This window comes from Aulonocara sp. 'chitande type north' Nkhata Bay, linkage group LG2 (assembly GCF_057382095.1).
Source record: "Aulonocara sp. 'chitande type north' Nkhata Bay isolate Kocher_YH1m ecotype deep benthic linkage group LG2, A_spYH_male_GT1.1, whole genome shotgun sequence".
NCBI lineage: Eukaryota > Metazoa > Chordata > Actinopteri > Cichliformes > Cichlidae > Aulonocara > Aulonocara sp. 'chitande type north' Nkhata Bay.
In genome coordinates, this window is record NC_141345.1 from 18,519,668 (window position 1) to 18,539,937 (window position 20,270).

General features: G+C 40.1%; 1 protein-coding gene across 1 annotated transcript; it reads left to right on the top strand.

Annotated features, from left to right (window-relative positions):
• The first annotated feature begins 11,150 nt into the window (after positions 1-11,150).
• LOC147337624 (uncharacterized) lies at positions 11,151-14,830 on the top strand. Its single transcript, XM_086307291.1, has 2 exons — positions 11,151-11,534; positions 12,323-14,830. The coding sequence occupies exons 1-2, from the start codon at positions 11,500-11,502 to the stop codon at positions 13,098-13,100; spliced, it is 813 nt and encodes a 270-aa protein (XP_086163417.1). The 5' UTR covers positions 11,151-11,499; the 3' UTR covers positions 13,101-14,830.
• Positions 14,831-20,270: the final 5,440 nt, after the last annotated feature.

Here is a 20,270-nt window from a genome sequence, read left to right on the forward strand (position 1 = left end):
AGCTTTATTAGCTACACAAGTTAGATAGATCCGACTTTTTAGCCTGTGTTTGAGCGCTAACAGCATATTAGTTTTAGTTTATCTTCCTTGCTAAATTCTCTGCGACGGTCATAGGGCAACACAGTGGTTAGCTCTGCTGCCTCAGCACAAGAACGTCAATGTGCTTGCAAGGCTATGCATGCTATATGCACATCTATAGGCATGCTAGGCTAGCTGATGATTCTAAATTGGCTTTCAGTGTGAATATTAGCAGTGTTGGGAAGGTTACTTTTGAAATGTATTCCACTACAGATTACAGAATACATGCCCCAAAATGTATTTTGTAACGTATTCCATTACGTTACTCAGAGTAACGTATTCTGAATACTCTGGATTACTTAATATATTATCATGCTTTTTACAACCTATTGCTGTGTGATTTATTACTATCACTGAGGGTTACTTGCCATACCAATACCAACTAGATTTTTAAATCTTAATATAGATGAGTAACAGTAGGGTGGACATTAGGTAAGGCTGCACTTTTTGCAGCGATGTCATATAGAAAACTATTCCGCGTGTATATAAAACAGATCCGCGGCTCTGAACCGTAGTAAAGGGACGTCTGGCTAATACATCGCTAATACGTCGGGTTCCGTGTCGGGCTTTACTTTTTACACGAACACAGTGTACAGTCAAGTCTTAATAGCTTACTTACAACTGGGCTACACTGCCCATGAGGCTACATTCTCTATGCCTGTAACACTCTGCCTATTGCCTTCATATTAAATAATTTTTTGAACAATAATTCAAAAAAATATTTCATTACGTCAATATGCAGGCCGCAAGTAGGGGTGACATGGGCCGCGAGATTGAGACACAGGCATTAGAGCGTCTTAATGCGTGTTTTGTTTGGGTTTCCAGCGGCGTGGAATTACCAAAAATTGAGGGAGCATGGCCCAACATGTGAAACAGGAAAAGACCACCATGTAATCCCTTTGTTTCAACAAAGTAACTGCATTCTGGATACTACCCTTTTAAATGGTAACTGTAACAGAATAAATCAACTTTAAACACGTAGTGCCGGTACATGTATTCCGTTACTCCCCAACACTTACTTTTAGTATGAGCAGTTGTCTGCCTCTCTGTGTTAGCCACCCACCTCTTCTTCTTCCTAGCGTTTGTCCCGCGTGGCAGGGCTTTGCGACAAATCCGTCTCCATTAGCCACCCACCTATGACCCTGAATTGGATAAGTGGAAGAAAATAGATGGATGGACATGAACAGATGGACATTCACTAGCTAGTTGCTAGGTTTGATGCTTGGTATGTGGCTTACACTGGGTTAGCAATGATTGGGGAAAAAAATAACCCACTAAAAAAGAGAAAGCGCTGACAGAGCTGACTTATCTGTGGGTTAATGCTCACATTTAAAAAAAAAAAACACCAAACATAAAAGCGTGTTTAAAGCAGTCGCTGCATTGTAAACTGGAACACAGACCTCTTTTGTGATAACCATTAATGCTAGAGGAATCCATGACTTCTTTTGGAAGTAGTCACAGATTTAGGTATTACTCCTGTCAACTTCTGTTTATTGGATGTAGCCACCCTACATACTTGAAATGGGCCCAACAACACTTCTGACTTCACAGCAGCTCCAATCCTTTCATGGAAATGAGAGCAGCCGCCATTTAATTAAATCATTTTAAACCAGTGTTACACTGTTGAGTCTGTCATTATTCACCTCCATAATTTGCAAAATATAGCTGTTATAGATTAAAGAGAGATTTGTTGAGGTTCAAATCACTGTTAAATATATGTGTGATCCCCTGAAACTCAAATCTGTTTCAAATCATATGAGAAAGAACATCTTCATATGATTGATGTGATATCTGACTTTAAAAATGGTCCATTCTGTGGGTTTTTGCAGAGCCGGTGCTATCCTGCAGATGTTTATGTAGGTCACTTTATCTCTGAAATTACCACTTACCTCAGCAATTACCTCTGAGACAGAACCCTGCCAGAACACTCATAGGAAACAAACAACATGTAAAGCTTTGTGGTTTTCTAGTCGCTGACATTGTGCATGTATACAGAGTTCTTGTTAGCTGATCTAGAGATATTATTTCAAACATCCGGGATGCTTTGGGTCAGTGGAAATAGTGACACATCTTTGAATGGTACAGCTTCATTTTACACATCATGATAAAGAATTTAAGCCAGAGTGTATGCTGCACATATGTAAGAATACGGTCCGTTCAGATGACCCCCTGCTAGTCGTTATAGTCCTCATGCAGAGTATGTAGGGTTATATGACACTCAGCATTGTTGTTTCATATTTTTACCACATTTACCACATAACACCTCTCAAACAAAGACGAAACCAGACTAGTTTAGTGAATACAAACAAATGAAAAAACAAACAAACAGATAAATCTAATAGTGTATAAAAAGCAATAAAACCAAAATCATACAAAAGAAATATTCATGGGGAAACTGTTGTTTATCTGAGCTGTTAACATTGTGTAAGCGCTGTTTGTAGCATCCTGCAAAAGCAGAACAACTTACAGGCCACTTTCAGTGGAAGTAAAGATATGAGGACACACTTTGTGTGAAAGTGTATCTAGTCTACATCTGTGTCAACATTTTTACAACCACGATTGTAAAAAACAAAGTTAAAATGTTGTTTAAAATCAAAATACATCAGAATGCACAGATTTCCAAATGTAATAACCTTATATTTTATTCACAAGAGAGCACATATCAAGTGTTTCAACTGAGACAATGAACTGTTTTAGGAAAAAAACACAGCTCAGTCATGTTTACCTAATGTTAGCATATGATATCAGATAACTATCATATCTGATATCATATCTCACAGTACAATAATATTGAATGGGTTGCATTGTTGTATTTTGTCATGTTTCTCAGGTCTTTGTCTGAATTTCTACGAACATTATTGCTAAGGATTGTCTTATTGCATTGGAGTCACACTGGGTTAAATATGTACACTTGGGTTTTAAGGGGTATTTATTATTTTCTTCTTTTTTTTTGGGTTGTATGGAAGCCCCAAACGCAATTTCATTGTTCTTGACAATGACAATAAATAAATAAATACTAAATACTAAATACTAAATACCTATGTGTAGCATTCCCCTTCTTTGACAGCGGTCAGTAAACATCTAGAAACTGAGGACACCAGCTGCTCAAGAGGATTCCAGATGCTCATCAGTCGTGACTCGTGAGAGTCCTTTGTTCTAACATCCTGATGTTTTTAGAATTGTATTAAGTCAAGTGTCCTTTAAGTATGTGAGTCTCATCGTGAGCATGTTAACCTAAATGGTCATGCAGATTCCAATCAAATCATTGATTAGATCATCACTGATATTATTTATCAGATATTTATCAGTCAGATGTAACTACTGTTACACTGTAGACGGCTCATATATCCTGGGTTTCTTCATCTTCACTAACATTTCATTTATTCAAATAAATCAGCCAACCAAGAGGCACATTTTCAAGAGTTTTACTAGTAAATCTGCTCATTGTGTAGACTAGCCAAGTGTTCTTTCAGTCTAGTGTTTTGCATCTTCTACTAACAGATTATCGTAAATTATAAATTGTACGGTGGCCCTGAGAGGCCAAATGGACTGCAACTTCAGAAAACACTTGCAAAAAGAAAAACGCTGCAAAAAGAAAAACACTTCAAAAAGAAAAACAGCTGCAAAAAGAAAAACGCTGCAAAAAGAAAACCGCTGCAAAAGCACACAAGACACAACGGAAATGTTTCTGGGGAGAAAATAACCCAACGGACCAGTTGCACGAACCAAAACATGCCAACAAGTGCACTGGGACTGGGAGACACTTCAAAGAAGTGGAAGCGGGGCGGCCAAAGAGTAAACTTTCAAAAGTAAGTACTGAATATGATGTCACTTATTTATGTGCAAATGTTTAATAATGAAGAACATTAAAACATTACTGTTGGCCACATGCCGGCAAAGTTATGTGACATTAGCGATGTTTGTTTTTTCAGCGTTTACTTGGTTTTAAAGCCTTTACTTTATATGCCGTTCGATAGTCGACCTTAATCTTACAGAGAATCTGATGATTTTATGGATAATTAAAGTCAGTCATATATCCACAAACACAACAAGCTGAAAGTCAGTGATGCTGCTCGGTTTGCAGTCCTGAATATCACGGCACAAGCAGGATTCACTGCACTGTTAATGTTAGCCATGCTATATTGCTGCCTCTGTTCGGTGGTGTCGAGCCAAACTGACTTTAACGTGTGTTTGAACGAGCTGACGGTTCACTCGTTAAGCTGAAAGAAAGATGCCTTAATCACAGGAATCACACATGTGTCCACTGTACCATCTGGGAACCCTTCTTGTTTAGCACTCGTAATAACACAAACACTAAATCCTCCTTCTCTGGTGCTGTTTTGTAGCAGTGTATACACCTGAGACTGTCACCTGTCTGTCCTGCACTCTCTCTCTGTTTCTTACAAGTTACACTTGTGTTTGAATCCTGCAGCTTATCACACATTTGATTTCCATGTGTGACAACTGCAAGTGTCCAGAATGAGGACAGACTGAGGGACCCACTGCTGCACATCATCTGTGAGGCTTTGCACCCCTGATGATTCACCAGGACAAACTCAGCAGTAGGGATGGGTACCGGTGTCCGGTGCCATGATGGCACTGGTTCTGACATAAACGGTAGTAACCAGACCGAAAAGCAGCGCACATTTCGGTGCTTTATTTTGGTGCTTTTTTTTCCTGAGCTGTGATAAACTTCTAGCCAATCATTTTACGTTTCCGAGGATAGTAGGCAGGGCCAGGTACGTACGTTCTTTTATGCAGAGCTACAGATTAAAAATGCCCAAGGCGAAGCGGTCAAAAGTCTGGCTGTACTTCACAGCAAAATATGCAAACTCAGCAGCCTGCAACAAGTGCTTTAAGCTGATACTGTGATACTGTCAAAGGAGGTAACACCTCGAATCCGATGAAACACCTGGCGACGCATAGCATTTTTCTTTTTGCAGGTGTTTTTCTTTTTGCAGGCGTTTTTCTTTTTGCAGCGTTTTTCTTTTTGCAAGTGTTTTTCTTTTTGCAGGCGTTTTTCTTTTTGCAGCATTTTTCTTTTTGCAGGTGTTTTTCTTTTTGCAGGCGTTTTTCTTTTTGCAGCGTTTTTCTTTTTGCAAGTGTTTTTCTTTTTGCAGCATTTTTCTTTTTGCAGCATTTTTTTTTTGCAAGTGTTTTCTGAAGTTGCAGTCCGTTTGGCCTCTCAGGGCCACTGTAAAGTTCATTTTGAAATGAAGACAGCTAGAAGGACGTGTGTGTGCGATTGCTCAAAATGTGACTGTGCAGAACATGCAGACTGTGGGTTTCAGACTTTCTCAACAGCCACTCATCATACAGCATATGTGAGTGACTGATGTCATTTGTCACAGGAAAACAGAGACAGTTAAATTAACTGGAAACATTTTTTGTAGCAAGACCCAGTCTGAAGAGCATTTTAGACCCTTTCAAATAGCTGTTTGAAAACTTTTTTTTAAGAGTGAACTATTCCTGGAGGCTGCTTAAAGAAATTACAAGAAAGAAATGTGGCTCAGTGTACGTGGGCACCCCCAATACCACCACCACCCCACACACACTGGTTATCCTAACCATTTCCAGCTTGGGCCAAAGAGTCACCAACTAGAGGTGCATTAGAAGAACATTTCTCAAAAATAGACAGACTGACAGATGAAGGATCCTTATTCATTTGAGATTATATATAACGGTTTTGATGTGGAACAGAGGGCATTCATTTGGTGAACTGTTTATAACCTATTTTGTCTGAAGTCATTAGCTTTGTCTGGGCCCAAACAGGTCCCAAAGTCAAACGATCACTGCGGCATTACTGAGAGTTGAAAACTATCTAAAGTCTGTCATTTTTAATAAAATGATCAGCGTTGCTGCTCTACCAGGTGTAACAATTAAGTTTAACATCCAGGCATCCATGAAAACAGAATTTATTAAATTTAACAGAGTTAGAAGTTAGCAGGAAGTTAGCTCGCTAGTTTCCATCTAAATATAATATAGCATATTCTGACTGAGAGATTTCTGAGACAAATTAAGACGTGCAGCTCTGCTATCACTTCCAACATAAATGAAGACAGAAAACTAAACAGCAGTGACGTTTGTAGGGTTACTCAAGTTGGGCTAGCTGGTATATAATGATGTGCTACATGATTGCTAGATACACAGCTAAGTTAGCATAACATAAACACAGTGAAGCTGGAGGAGGAACGCTAACTTTTTCCACTCAATAAAAGTTAATGTGAGGGTTCCCGATGGTTAGGGACAAATACAGTCGCATGGCAGGATGCTGTAAACAGACCAAACTTCAGTCAGGAGAATAACTGAGATAATCCATCCACAATACGAGGTTAGTCATTAATGCTGCGTGAGCTGGGCTGTAGTTACATCATAAGTGAGCTGCCGTCATAGGCAACTCTCGCATTTAAGTTCATTTTATTAGATATGTAAGACTGAAACAATTAGTAGTTGAAATATTAAGAAATAATAAATAAATAAATAAATAGTAATTCATGTTTTGTTCTTTAGATTTATATGTTTAAATGTGTTATTTGTGCTAATTGTGCAATTAGATAGGAACCGTTTCTATAGTTCCGTCTGTTATTGCTAAGAGGGTATTTTTTTGGCTGTCACACTCAGCAAGCTAATTGAGAGATGAGCCACAAGGTTTGCACGTCTACAGTAAGATAAATAAAAGAGTGCCTTTTTTGGACCTCCCCACGACATAAGGATTAAAGTTTTATTCCCTTTGAGTGAGGCCAATGAGGTAAATGTTTTCTTTTGTTTATTATCGTTGTATGTAAATACGCTAGTGTTGCGTGATATTTGAGTGCAATTACCGCAGTGTGAGGTGTAATGTGTATTTTATTGATTGTTTTGTTGGAATGTTTTGTTATATAGAATGCTTAAGGGCTTTATTAAGAATATTCATTTAAGTTTGTATTTCTTTTTAGTTCTGACGGCATTGTATCGGCTGTGGTTGGACATCATTACATGTTAAAGCATGTCGAAGAATCCTCCTGTCCGAAATAAATGTCAGTTAAAACGCAAAGAACAAGTTGAGCTTTATTACGACTCGAGGGGAGTAACAATAAGGTTTTAAAAACGAAGCTTTAAAATAAACAGTGGTAATAAAATTGAGCGAGGCCGACAGTGATCACTGACTTTTTTAGAGGCTTGTTCAGATTAAATAGAACAAGATAAAAAGCATTAAAACATGTTAAACACACAACAGCCTTAATAAACGCAGAGTAGTTTTGACCCCGAAGCAGGGTTCATATGTCATCACTTAAAGATCGGATTCCTTGCTGATGATAGATAGACGGTTCATGAGCTGGCAGTGTGATGACATGCTGATATGTCACAATGACAATCATTTTCCATGCTTAGCCTCAGCATGTATTGTAAAATGTTTTCTATATTTGTTTAGGTGACCCTGAATCCTCCCTTAGTTATGCTGCTATAGGTGTAGACTGCTGGGGGATGCCCATGATGCATTGAGTATTTCCTTTTCAGTCACCTTTCTCACTCAACATGTGTTAATAGACCTCTCTGCATTGAATCACACTTGTTAATCTCTCTCTCTCTTCCACAGCATGTCTTTATCCTGTCCTTCTTCTCTCACCCCAACCGGTCACAGCAGATGGCCCCGCCCCTCCCTGAGCCAGGTTCTGCCGGAGGTTTCTTCCTGTTAAAAGGGAGTTTTTCCTTCCCACTGTCGCCAAAGTGCTTGCTCATAGGGGGTCATATGATTGTTGGTTTTTTTCTCTGAATGTATTATTGTAGGGTCTGCCTTAAAATATAAAGCGCCTTGAGGCGACTGTTGTTGTGATTTGGCGCTGTAATAAATAAAATTGAATTGAACTGAATATGTTTTGCATCCTGGACAATGAAGCTGACAGAGGAAGTGATGGGAAAAAATATTTTTAAATCTTAAATCTTGTGTTTAAATCTTAACACCCAATGTTTTCCTGGATAAATCATGTTAGAGCCACTGTAATATTACTTGCAAGTATTCGTTCCTTTTTGTTCCTTGTTATTGTTTCATTATTTTCTGAAACATTACTTTCTTTATAACAGGCTAGTTTAGAATCTCATCCCTCCACCTCTTGCCACTACCATAAATCCGTTCTCTTTTCATATAAGCATCGAAACTAATAAACATAATTTTGTTAGTTTTGGCAAAGTCATGCGTATGAGAACTCACAAACGAACTGTCATGTCTAGTCTGATACAAACATACTCGTCTGATTTATTCACTGTGTAAACACTGCATGCAAAATGCACCAGACTAAAAGTAAAAACGGCTGTTCTCAGTCCAGCCAGCAGACAAGTGTTTACCAGCTTAGAGACAGAATAAATTTGCACCTGTTATGAGCGATAAGCACAGCAACAAATACATGAAGCAATTCAATATGCAAAGTTTGTGGCATTTTTGGCAAATATTGCATTATTGCTCCTGTTAGGAGCAATATTGCATTATTGCTCCTGTTAGGAGCGACGCATGCCTCACTTTCATGCAATACTGGACAGCGTGGCTTCTCTCGAAAAGAAAGGGACAAATTAGACAAGTTTGCCTTGCTGCTATAATTCTCAATCAGCCTGGATAAATAATTTGTTGCTGTATGAAAAAACACCTTCACAAATCGCAGACTTCTTACTGTTTCTCACTGATAAAAGAAAGAGGAACAACACGAGGTTCCTTTTCTGCAGTAAACCTATTCGCCTTGGAGCTCTTTTACCCAAGAATTCCATCAAACTTTATGTTTTGTTTTGTTTTTCATAATAACAACATTGTAAGCATTCGAGGAAAAAATATTTACGACCTTCAGACAAGTACCTCATTAATTATAGCTACCTTATTGTTTACTGATGTTTATCTAGACAGTTGCCTTCCCATCAGCCTCTGCAAACTCTCTCCAATAACTACTTCATCCAGAGCAGCAACATGCTGTCCCTAGGCACCACGTGCCAAGCCTTATCTAATGTCTCATCTAATCATTGAGCTTTTCCAACCTTTCTCTTATTGAAAACTTCTTCAAAGAGTAGCTGTGAAACAACTAACTAATCTAACTTTGCAAAGGACTTATCTACTTGAGGAAATTTCAGTCCGGATTCAGAGCACAGAAACAGCAGTAGTGAACGTTACTAATGACCTTCTCATGGCCTCTGACCATGGGCTCATCTTTGTGCTTGTCCTGGGAGACTTCAGTGCATCATTTGATACAGTTTGTTACCTTAACCTCCTAAGACCTGAACTCTTTCATGGCATGCATTTTTAACTTCGCTTTGCTACTTGAGCTGATGAATGTAAAATCAAAGAATTATCTTTTTACCTGATTTTTCTCTATAAGGGTCTGATATCCACATATGAGAACATTCGTTTTAAATTTCGATAGACCAGTGGCAGTGTAATGTTCTCGTAAGAGATATTAGGCCCTTATAGAGCAAAATTAAGTATTGTGGTCTAGACCAGCGGTCCCCAATCCCAGGGAGTTGTTTGGTACTGGGCTGCGAGAGTTGAGGCTCGGGTGTGAAATTTATGGTTTTCAGGGTTTTTATCAGTTTTTATCGTTATTTTTTTATCGTTAACTCGGTTTCCCTGGATCTTTTCCTGTGTGCTATGAATAAATTTTCTGTTTTTGTACCGTTACTGGTTTTATTTTGTTGTATTTATCCACAACACCTTAAAGCCGGTCCGTGAAAATATTGTCAGACATAAATCGGTCCGTGGGGACCGCTGGTCTAGACAACCCAGAATGTGATGTCCACATATGTGTACACCAGGTCCTAGGAGGTTAAATAAAATTGGCATTTTCCTTTATTATCTTTAATATTTCCAATAATAGGATTGGTATTAAAGGAAATGTGCAGCAGTGGTTTCAATCACATCTGATAAACTCAGATTTTTGGATGTAAATGGCTTTTCTTCACATGCAAAAGTTAATCGTGGACTTCAGGGTTCTTTGCTGGGAGCAACGCTATTTACGTTATACGTGTTTCCCCTGGCAGTATTATTAGAAAACACAGTATATAATTTTACTGCTTTGCAAATGATACCAAGCTTTATTTATCTGTGAAGCCAGGGAGCACAAATCATCTAGTTAAACTAGGCATGTCTTACTCTGGATGGCAGTACCTTGGTCTCCAGTAACACTGTGGGGAACCCAAGAGTTGTTTTTAAACAGCATATGCCCTTCAATCCACACATTAACAAATATCTAGGACAGCCTTTCATTCATCTGCCCAATATCGCAGAAACATCCCGTCTTAGTCTGTGCATTCATTACTTCTAGGCTGGGCTACTGTAATTCATTATTATCAGGCTGTGCAGTTAATCCAAAAAGCTGCAGTGACAGTACTGCAACAGAGCAGAAAGATAGAGCATTTTTCTCCTGTACTAGCTTCTCTTCATTACCTCCTCTTAATCACAGAGTTTAATTTAAAAGCTTTCTCCTCATACAAAAACGTCCTAACAGCCTTCAGCCATTAGACCGTTTGTGTCCATTTGGGCCAGTTAGACACCCTCTCTACTTTTAAGATTAGTCTTTGTGTCGGATGTGGTGACCCTGAACCGTCCCTTAGTTACGCCGCTATAGGCTCAGACTCCCGGACTTTGTGTGATCCGCTGGTTTCTTCTCCAGTCACCTCTTTTTTCTCCCCACTGCTACACGTCCAGTCTTTCCCATCGCCCCCAACCCATAGCTGGTTCTGCCAGAAGTTTCTTCCTCTTACAAGAGTTTTCCCCTCCCACTGCTGCATAGAGTTCATTCATAGGGAATCATCTGATTGTTGGGGTTTTCGTGCGGTTGTTAGCTTGCAGAACAAAGTGACTTTGGGTGGCTGCTGTTGTAACTAGGTGCTGTATAAACAAACTTGAACTGAATACAACTAATGTCAAAGTGAGTCAAGTCATGAGTCATTCTTAGCTGGCAGCAGTTGTAGTGATCATATCCTTGTTGTGTGCATGTCTCTACCTGCCCTACAGCAATACATGAGATGTTGACAGCACATGCTGGCTGTTTAGTCAACTCTTCAATCATACATCTAAAAAGAATAAAGACAAAATTATATGAAGCTGTATTAGTTACTGGTTTGATATTAGTCTGTATAAAAGGCTCTTTGAGGAAACTCCTTTTTGTCTCTGTGCCACATTGAAAAACATACAGGTTAGGCTGATGTCTGCTGTGAAAAGATAACTCTTGGGCACAGATCCTCTGCCCTTGTGAGTCAGATTCAGCTTTGCTCACAGACATGACACCACAGAGTGAGAATGAGCCAACTGAGCTGAAGCAACCGGCACTAATAAGGAGAAGAGAGCTGGGGCTCCTCACACTCACTGTTTTCCATTTGCCCACGCCGGCAGCCGGGCTGGGATGAGGGGCTAAAATGTGATTTTTTTAAAAGAAGAGATCAACGCACAAGAGGTGAAACAGGGCAATGACCTTCAGTCGCGACTTCCTGTCTATACACAGGTGAGTTCCTTAGATATCAGAAGCGATAGACGAAGGTTAACAAAGCTGAGGAAATGATCTAAATCAGGGGTAGGCAACTCCAGGACTCGAGTGCTGGTTTCCTGCAGGTTTTAGATCTCACCCTGGGCCAACACACCTGAATCAAATAATTAGTTTGTTCCCAGGCCTCTGGAGAGCTTCAAGACATGTTGGGGAGGTAATTTAGCCATTTGAATCAGCTGTGATGGATCAAGGACACATCTAAAACCTGCAGGACACCGGCACTCGAGGCCTGGAGTTGCCCACCCCTGATCTAAATGAAGCTAACTTTTATAATTAATAAGAGCAGTTTCAAACGTATTGTTTTCCAGATAGCTTTAGCTAAGGTTTGAATACATACATACTGTGAATCATGAGAGTTTTTATACACATAAACTGGTATATAGCTATTTTGCTTAGGAAATTTTAAAAGTTTGCACGTTATATTTATTTTCCAATTAAAAGCATAACTTACTGCTGTATTTTTCAGTGTAACTTGACTTATAGGCTAAATGAAGTTAACATGAGTCATCTTAAGACTCCTGTAAAGCTGAGAAATTTATCAGTGGTTTGTTTGCTTGCCTGGGTTTCTGCCTTCATGAGTAGTACTGCCTACTCATAAAAATAGAGAACAGCATTAAGAAATCTATGTAGACGAGATAAGTCAGCAGTGAGTCTGTGGTGAGGCAGCGACAATTTAGAGAATTATTTAGTGTCTAAACTGTTTTATGTCATTCTGAGCTAACCGCCCCGTGCTGCACTCTCTGCAGGTCGCATCAACTTTTAAAGTCGATCTGGGAGATAAGCTGCCTCTGCCTTCCTGGTTCAGTCACAAAAGGGGTGCACCTGGCCTCCAAAGGATGGCTACGCAGGTTTTTACTGCTGAAGCTGGTGACGGTGCTGCTGTTCCCCCATGGGGTGGGCCTCCCCCTGCTCCTGGGCTGTGTATTCAGCCTGCGTGCTCTGTTGCTCCTGCGCTCCCCTCACATCTCCACCAAGCCCTCCACTGTCCTCCTGAGCCAACTGGCTCACTCAGATAGCCTGGTGCTGCTGCACTGGGCGATTCAGCTGGGAGCGACCCTGGGCAAGTGGATGGAGGAGGCGGGCTGGAAGGAGGAGGTGAGTTTTATGAAGGACGGGAAATTGGTTTGGTGGAGAGAGGCCGCAAAAGTGCTCTGTCATCAGCTGCTTGATGCACATCAGCTGGCCTCTCTGCTGCTGTTGGGTCTGCTGGGACTCGAGGCCACGCTGGTGTCACGCTGGCCTCAGCAGACTCGGAGATTCAGGACTTCTCGCTGGGCGCAGCTCAGCTGCCGTCTGGCCTGGATGCTTGTGCTGCTGGAACTCACGTCTTTGCTACACTGCAAAACATTGCAGGACCCCTCAGCATTTCAGGATGCTCAGATTTCCCCTCCTGGCATCGTGCTTCCCCCCTCCCTGCCTACCTTCTCGTGTTATCTGAGGAAGATGTTATGGCTGGTGAATTCATGGCTGCATTACACCATCTTCTATGGTCAGCCACAGAGGAAAAAGAGTTCTTATCATTAGACCTTTGTAAGAGGAGGAGAAATGGTTGTATTTATACAAAAACAAAATCTTATTTATAAAAACTTATTTTACAAGCCAGACTATGTAAGCTTTTCTGCGAATAATCTGTCATACAGACTATTTGATTTTAATTTATAAAACCAATAAAAAAAAATATACTAATGTAAAAATGAATGCTTTAAAATGTTAATAAACATGAATTTGACTACAGAAAGCAAAGTAGAAGTTACACTAGGCCTTCTGTTCAGCTGGAACAGGAAATACAAGTGTTTCATACTTACAGTAGTCATAAATAGACAACTAATCAGTGACTAACCCATCATCTGAATTCCCATTTGCATAGCCACTTATCCAGTTCAGGAGCTTCAGAGTAAAATGAAAGTGATTTTTCAGAAACAGATCATCATTGAGGAAAATTAGCTTTATGAATGATCTGAGGAATTTGCTTTAAAAATTAATAACATTTTAATTTCCATAAATGACCTTTAATTTGACCTTTAATTTGAGTCCACCTCTCGCCCTATGACAGCTGAGGTAGGCTCCAGCTTATCCCAGCAACTCTGATAAGGATACAAGGAAAAGAGAATGGATGGACTTTTAATTTGTATCATATTTGCTTTATCTGGCATTTGGGGGAAAAAGCTGCATTGTGGAGTTTATTCAGGTTTTTCAGTACATTCTTTGTATCATATGTGGTACACTAGGCATCGAGGGGTTAATCTTCGGAATTTTTGTGTTTTATCTGTTACAGGCGGAGCCATGCACTAAAACATGCTTTATCTGCATCTGTTTGAGTCTTAATGGGACTATAATTGACAAAATTAATGTAATGTTATATTCAGTAAGAGTTAAAACATGTGACTATAACCATTAACTCATTAGGAAGCTCTTTACTGAGGTCACATATCAAATATGAATTAGTGTAATTTTCTCATAAACTTCTAAACAATTCTTCTTTTCTTTGTATTCAAAGTCGTCACACCCTGCTCGGCACGACGATTCAAAAAGAGTTCACATTTAAGCCGTTTCACTTTTCAGTAACCACATTTAATGCCCATCTTTTATGTACAGTGTTTTATGAACTGAGCAGAGGAACGTCTGACTGTCAGACATAAAAAGACTGTTTAATTCTTTTTCAACTTTTCATGTGTAAACACAAACTAAAAGCAAGTTTAGTTTTTTTTAACATTACTTGGAGTAACACCTGAAATTTGCTTGGAGTTTAAAATGATGTATTGACATATATTACTAAAAAAACAAATACTTTTGGTACAACAAAATGTGTTGCAACAGGACAAAACATCCTTTAAATGGGAATCTGAACACACACAGCTTTCACACTTGATTTTTGAGAGGCTTATATGACATGATCAGCTTTACGTGCAAATGCGCGCTCACTTGTTGTCTCTCCCTTATTTAAACTGGCAGCCAGCCCAGGAAATGGTGTTAATACCAGAGTGCAACACAATAAAAGGTTTGCCGTGGTAAAACCGCACACTAGAGCTCATAACAGTCTTTTCTAAAAGGTTTCCAGTTCACTGCAGCTTTTCAAAACGGAAAACAACAACAACAAAAACAACAAACTGGGATGGGTCACAAGGAAGCTCTAATGAATGGAAATGGCCTCAGTGTAATTTCCGTAATGTCTTCTATTGATTTAATTTGTTACTATGTGGATAGTACAAATGCGCACACGCTGATTGGAAAATAATTTTCCTAAACGATTTGATGGATGGTTAGTGAAATGTGGGTAACTTTGAGCAGGACCAAAGCCACAAACACTCAGCTTGGCAGGCAGGGCTGTATCAAGACATGATCTAACCAACCACCACAGTCATACCTGAACTCCTCACATTTGTCACAAAGCACATGAGAGATTCAAGATAACGACAGGTGCTTACATCTGGATAGAATCTGCGACATAACCACGTCACACACAGCAGTCAGTGCCGAGAAATATGTGCTCTGTCGCTGCCATACATGATGAAATTAAGGAAGTTCCAACCACAGAGAGGGGTGAACACATTACATGGTTCAAAGTTAATGTGAGCAGCAGCTTCCACGTACTTGTGACTGAATCCAGAGTTTGTTCTTGCAGTGTGCGGTGTGTCCAGCAGAAGGAAGCACAGAGCTGCTTGCTCTGCTTCTTTACATAATCCACTCCAAGGAGCTCCTGACACAGTGTAAAAGACTGAAGAGGATCGAGGAACTCTGCTTCTATGCTAACCTATTTACTACTGTGTTTGTGTGTATCAGTGTGTAGCTGCAAACTCAAGTGTTCCTGGAAGAAATCAATTAAAGCTGAAAAGCGAGGAACAGCTTAAGAAAGAGGGGCCTCGGTGGCCGCTTCCTTCCCGTGATGTTTGGCAGTGGTGGCCCTACGCAGACTACTTTGGCATCGCAGCTGTCACTCACAGGGGAACAATGTGGGAGGTTACACTTTTAAAAATAACAACATGTCCTGTTTGTTCTCTCGAACGAGTCAAGGTTCATCTGCACTACAGGCTGTAAAGGAGAGACCGTGGTAACTGGGTCATTTCATCTCAAATCAACATGGGCCTTGTGCTCGACCGGTTTGCATCAAAGGTTTACGGACCGAAGTTTGTATGTCTGTAATGAGCCCTCTGACATTTAGACTTCATCTTCTCTCAGCTTTGATCTTTGATGTGTTGTCTTTCAATTTTAAATATAAGGCTGAAGTTGAAATTTTTCATACCTTGGGTATTTTCCTTCTCCTGTTCCTGTTTTCTCCCACTGCCTTTATCTGTAATAATAATGCGTCTGCTGTTTTGCCTCCGTGCTTGTGGCCTGGGTTTCACTTCTTCTCTGATCCTGCTAACCATGATTCTCAGGAAGGCTGCCATGCTCCTCGAGTTTATCTACTCTTTTTTTTATGCTTAAAACTCTATCATGTGAAAGTCACCAACAACCTGCCTGTCGGCCACTTTAAAACTCTTTCTGTGTTTGACTTTTCCTAATTAGCAAATGGACCAAACCTGTATCCACTCATTGCCAACAGTCCTGATAGGACCTGATTTATTTGTCCTAACATTTCTTGAAGATGAGGTTGTGATACGTTCATCAAAAACATGTCATTTGTTACCAATGAAACAGTCAGTAACATATAACAGTACAGAATGGCCTCTTGTTTTGACATGTAGTTCAACAGCGCCCTCATTTGGGCTGTTTCATTTTTCCAGTGTCAAAGAAAGAAAAATCCATCAGTCCAGATCATTAAGCCACATGCTTTGTCACACTGTTGCAGCTATGATGTCTGTAAAGAAATCTATCAATTAATGTGCAGATTTTCGCCAACTGATTAAACTGACAGTAAGTTACAGTTTTACATGTTGTTAATCAGAATCAGAATCAGAATACTTTATTAATCCCGAAGGAAATTAGGGTTACAGCAGGCAGCGCGCTAATGGCGCATGCGCACTCACAAAGGAACCTTCTGACCAACTTTACACAAACATCACATTGGGGAGACATGTCAGAAAGGTAGGCTGATAGGAAAAAAAACAACAAAATACATAACATGAGGTAAGAGGAGGAGAAAAAAAAACCACACTCAGACTGAGTGTGAATATAAATGTATATTAAAAAAAAAACAACAGCAAAAAAAGTTCATCATAGCCTACTTCTACCACCTGACGCCTTGTTCTCATTTATTCTGGTGAATCTGTGTGATGGCATGGATCTCTTCCTGTGGATGAGAAATCAGAAAGATAACGCACATAAAGGCTTTTAGGATAGTAAAGGTTGCAGACCTGTTCTAGACAGGTTAGCATGTCCATCCCTTGAGCTGTGACACACGTTCATTTCACTGTATTTAACTGATTTTTTTTTTACCTGCAAACGTACTCACAATATACAGGAAAAGTATTTTTTCCTCCTTAATTCTGATGTATAAATAAAATATTTATAAACTGTTACATGTTTCCAGCAGAGATTTCTCAAGTTTCTGCTGCAGTTGCGTCTCCAGAATGTTTTCATAGCAGTGGTCATGTGGAGTGTCGCACCAAATACAGAATTTCCAGTTTTATTATAGTGTTGTCAAATACAGGTTACTTGACAAATATGTCAAAAAGAGAGACAAGAAATATATGCCTAGTTAATTTCCTGCTGTTAAAGATGATAACACTGAAAACCAAATAAGATTTTGAAATTCATAATAATCAGTTTTAAGCAGGAATAAATAAGAAGTTAATGTTTCAACTCATTGTAGGGTGTCGCTCTCGTTTGCTCACGTTTATTAGAATTAATACCAGCATAGGACAGTCTTGACAGCAGTGTTGGTAAAGTTACTTGAAAAAACTAATTAGTAACTAATTACTGATTACTTCTTTAAAAAGTAATCCCGCTACTTTACTGATTACTCATTTTCAAAAGTAATTAGTTACTTAGTAATTTTTTAAAAAACATGATACACAACGTGAATACGTAATAAAGCAACAGACCTTTCAGCCCAATTCTATTTTTTATTCATAATCCATCATATGAAATTGAATCAAATAGAAAACGTTTTATGAGTTTTAATCTTTTAATTTTACGCATTAAGCAAAGATTTAACTATATGAAACAGTTTTTGACTTGAAGAAATTGTTTAACATTTAAACTTATTTTCTGCACATTCTGCATATTCTGTTTACACTCTTTCAAATAGATGCAAGTAAAACACAGCAGAAAATAAATAAAATCAAAGATTCAGCGGCACTAAGTCCTGTCGCTCTTAAATCTATGTTCACCTGTTTAGCAGGAGTGGAGCAGGTGGAGGTTTGCCTGGTGTCGCAGTCATGTCCGCAGGGGGATCCGGGGGTTTCTCTGTGAATGTCACGTTCCCGTGGCGGCGTGCTAGGCGCTCGCTCAGATTTGAAGTTTGATTTTTCGCTGTAGACAGAAGTTTTCTTCCCATGCAGAGTGTACAGTGTACGCTAATGTTATTTGTCACTTTTTACGGACTAAAACTTAAAGTAATGTAAGTACGGCCATGCTTTAAACTGCACGGTCGTACTCTCTCCATCACTCCATATTATCCATTGTTGATCTGCACACGTCTGTTGCTGCCACGAGCGTCGCACATGCTTACGTCACTGTCATGAGACACTCTCACAAACAAAATCATGAAGGTTTAGTAACGCAGTAACGGAGTAACACAGCGTGCTTACGGGAAAGTAACAGTAATCTAATTACTTTTTTGCAATAGTAATCTCTTACACTACTCGTTACTTGAAAAAAGTAATCGGACGCCCATCTCCGCTTGCCAGTGGGGGGCCACTGGAGGGGGCAGCAAATCTTGGGTGGTGGCCAGTGCCCCCATTGCCCCCTCTTAATGGCACCCCTTCCGGCCCTAAAAAGCTGTTTATTGCACTGAGATAATTTTAACTAAGAGACAGCTATGCATGTAGGTTGCTTAATGAACAGCTGTATATACAGTATATACAACCGAACTTTAAATACAAAGCTTTGGTTATATTGTTTATGCTATTAGGATGAAGGACGTCCTTTTTTCATGTATCATTAGAGGTATTTATGGATTTTTACTGTTTCTAAGCTCAGCACTCAACACAGCTATGGTAACACAGTGCTTTTATCTATTGTATCACACAGTAAAGAGGGTTAAAATTAAACTAAATTCAATTATCCCCTGGAGCAATGCCTATTTTCCCCTTCAAGAAGACCATGTTTGGAAAAGAGCTGATACAGTCTTTGAGAGCTGACTTTTTACTCCCTTGAAATGAGGAACATCAGCCCATTATATCACAAAGACAAACAGCTCAGTCTGAACAGGTTGAGGTCAGTCTGGTCAGCCTGTCTGCCTCGCCTCTCAGTCTGGAGAAACGGGCACTCACCCATGGCTGCTCATGCTGCACCTATCAGTGCTGTGGGGTAAACAACTCCCCCTCGATCTCAAGCTGTAGTAGCTCTCGGAGGCCTCAGTTAAAGCCAGCGGCATTGATCTGGGCTCTGCCCAATCGAGTGTCTAATCAGGTCAGAGATTAATGCCGTCTCAGGGACTAAGGTCACACATGCACACAGGAGTAAAGGAGTAAAGCCCACTGTACTCCTGTTAACATCAGTCCAAAAAGAGCCTACAAAGCTCGAGACTCCTGTGTTATACTGCCTTGCTGCCTTTGTCCAGCCTTGTTGTCAGGGGAGAGGCATGTACGGCATGACGGGGCTACCCCTAAACCCTCCTGGAGCCCGTGAATGAGAGGATGGGCAGAAGCAAGGGAAGAAAAGCAAAGGAAATACACTCATCATTGCATTAAAGGAGCGTTGGACAGAAGGGTCCAAGAAGAAGAGGCCAGGGAGGGAGGGAAGGAGGCGGTGGTGGCAGTAATGGGGTCTTTGTTCTGGTTGGTGTGACTCACAAAGCCCTGGCCAGGGCCGCACAGCTTAGTTACCCTTACCAAACACAGAGAAGCAGGAGGGAGGAGTGCATATGGGTTTGTGTGATTGGGGTACGTTTTGGGGCTCTAGGTCGAGGTAATATAGGTCCAATACTCTGATTATTTACACATTTAATTTTATTAATACTGCTTTAGCATCCAGCCCCTCTGATGATGGCTGAATAAATTAAAGTGGATTTGGTGGTGGCAGATGAAAGTCACTGTAAGGATATATGTGAAAATGGCATTGTTTGCACTGTTTTACATGCCACTGTGGCTTATATTAGGCCTTGCCAAATTAATGGGATACCCTCTGGATGATTAGGCTCACTATCTGGATTCAATTACAGTAGTCAAGATGTGAAACACCATTCAGGAAATATGCTCTTATCACACGGTGTGACTCACACTTCTTTAAGTGCTTGTTCTTCAACATCAGCAATTAAGACAGTTAAAGACATCTGGTGGTGTGCAAAGCATTGTGTGTCTGTGTGTGTGTGTGCGTCTCAGCTCAGTTTAGGCTTTAAGCAGGATGTCCTGTCCTCCCTGCTGCTATTGTGGAGCAGTCAGCCTGCCAGACGCTACTCCTAAACACCACTTCCCCTCTGTCAAGCACCTCACTCTCTGTGTCTCTGTCACACAAAAACACATTGTTCACACGGACACACAAGCACACACATGCTCACATACTGTAGCGCCCCATGCCAGCCTGAACACAATGAAAACCTGGCCAACACCGCCCTGTCACCTGGTTAAAAATAACTCTTTTTGCAACAGA

Bases quoted from the DNA above. Each gene is read 5' to 3' on its own strand.
- LOC147337624 (XM_086307291.1), top strand. From the start codon at position 11,500: ATGACCTTCAGTCGCGACTTCCTGTCTATACACAG. The intron at 11,535-12,322 runs GTGAGTTCCTTA...CACTCTCTGCAG, and splicing joins GACTTCCTGTCTATACACAG to GTCGCATCAACTTTTAAAGT.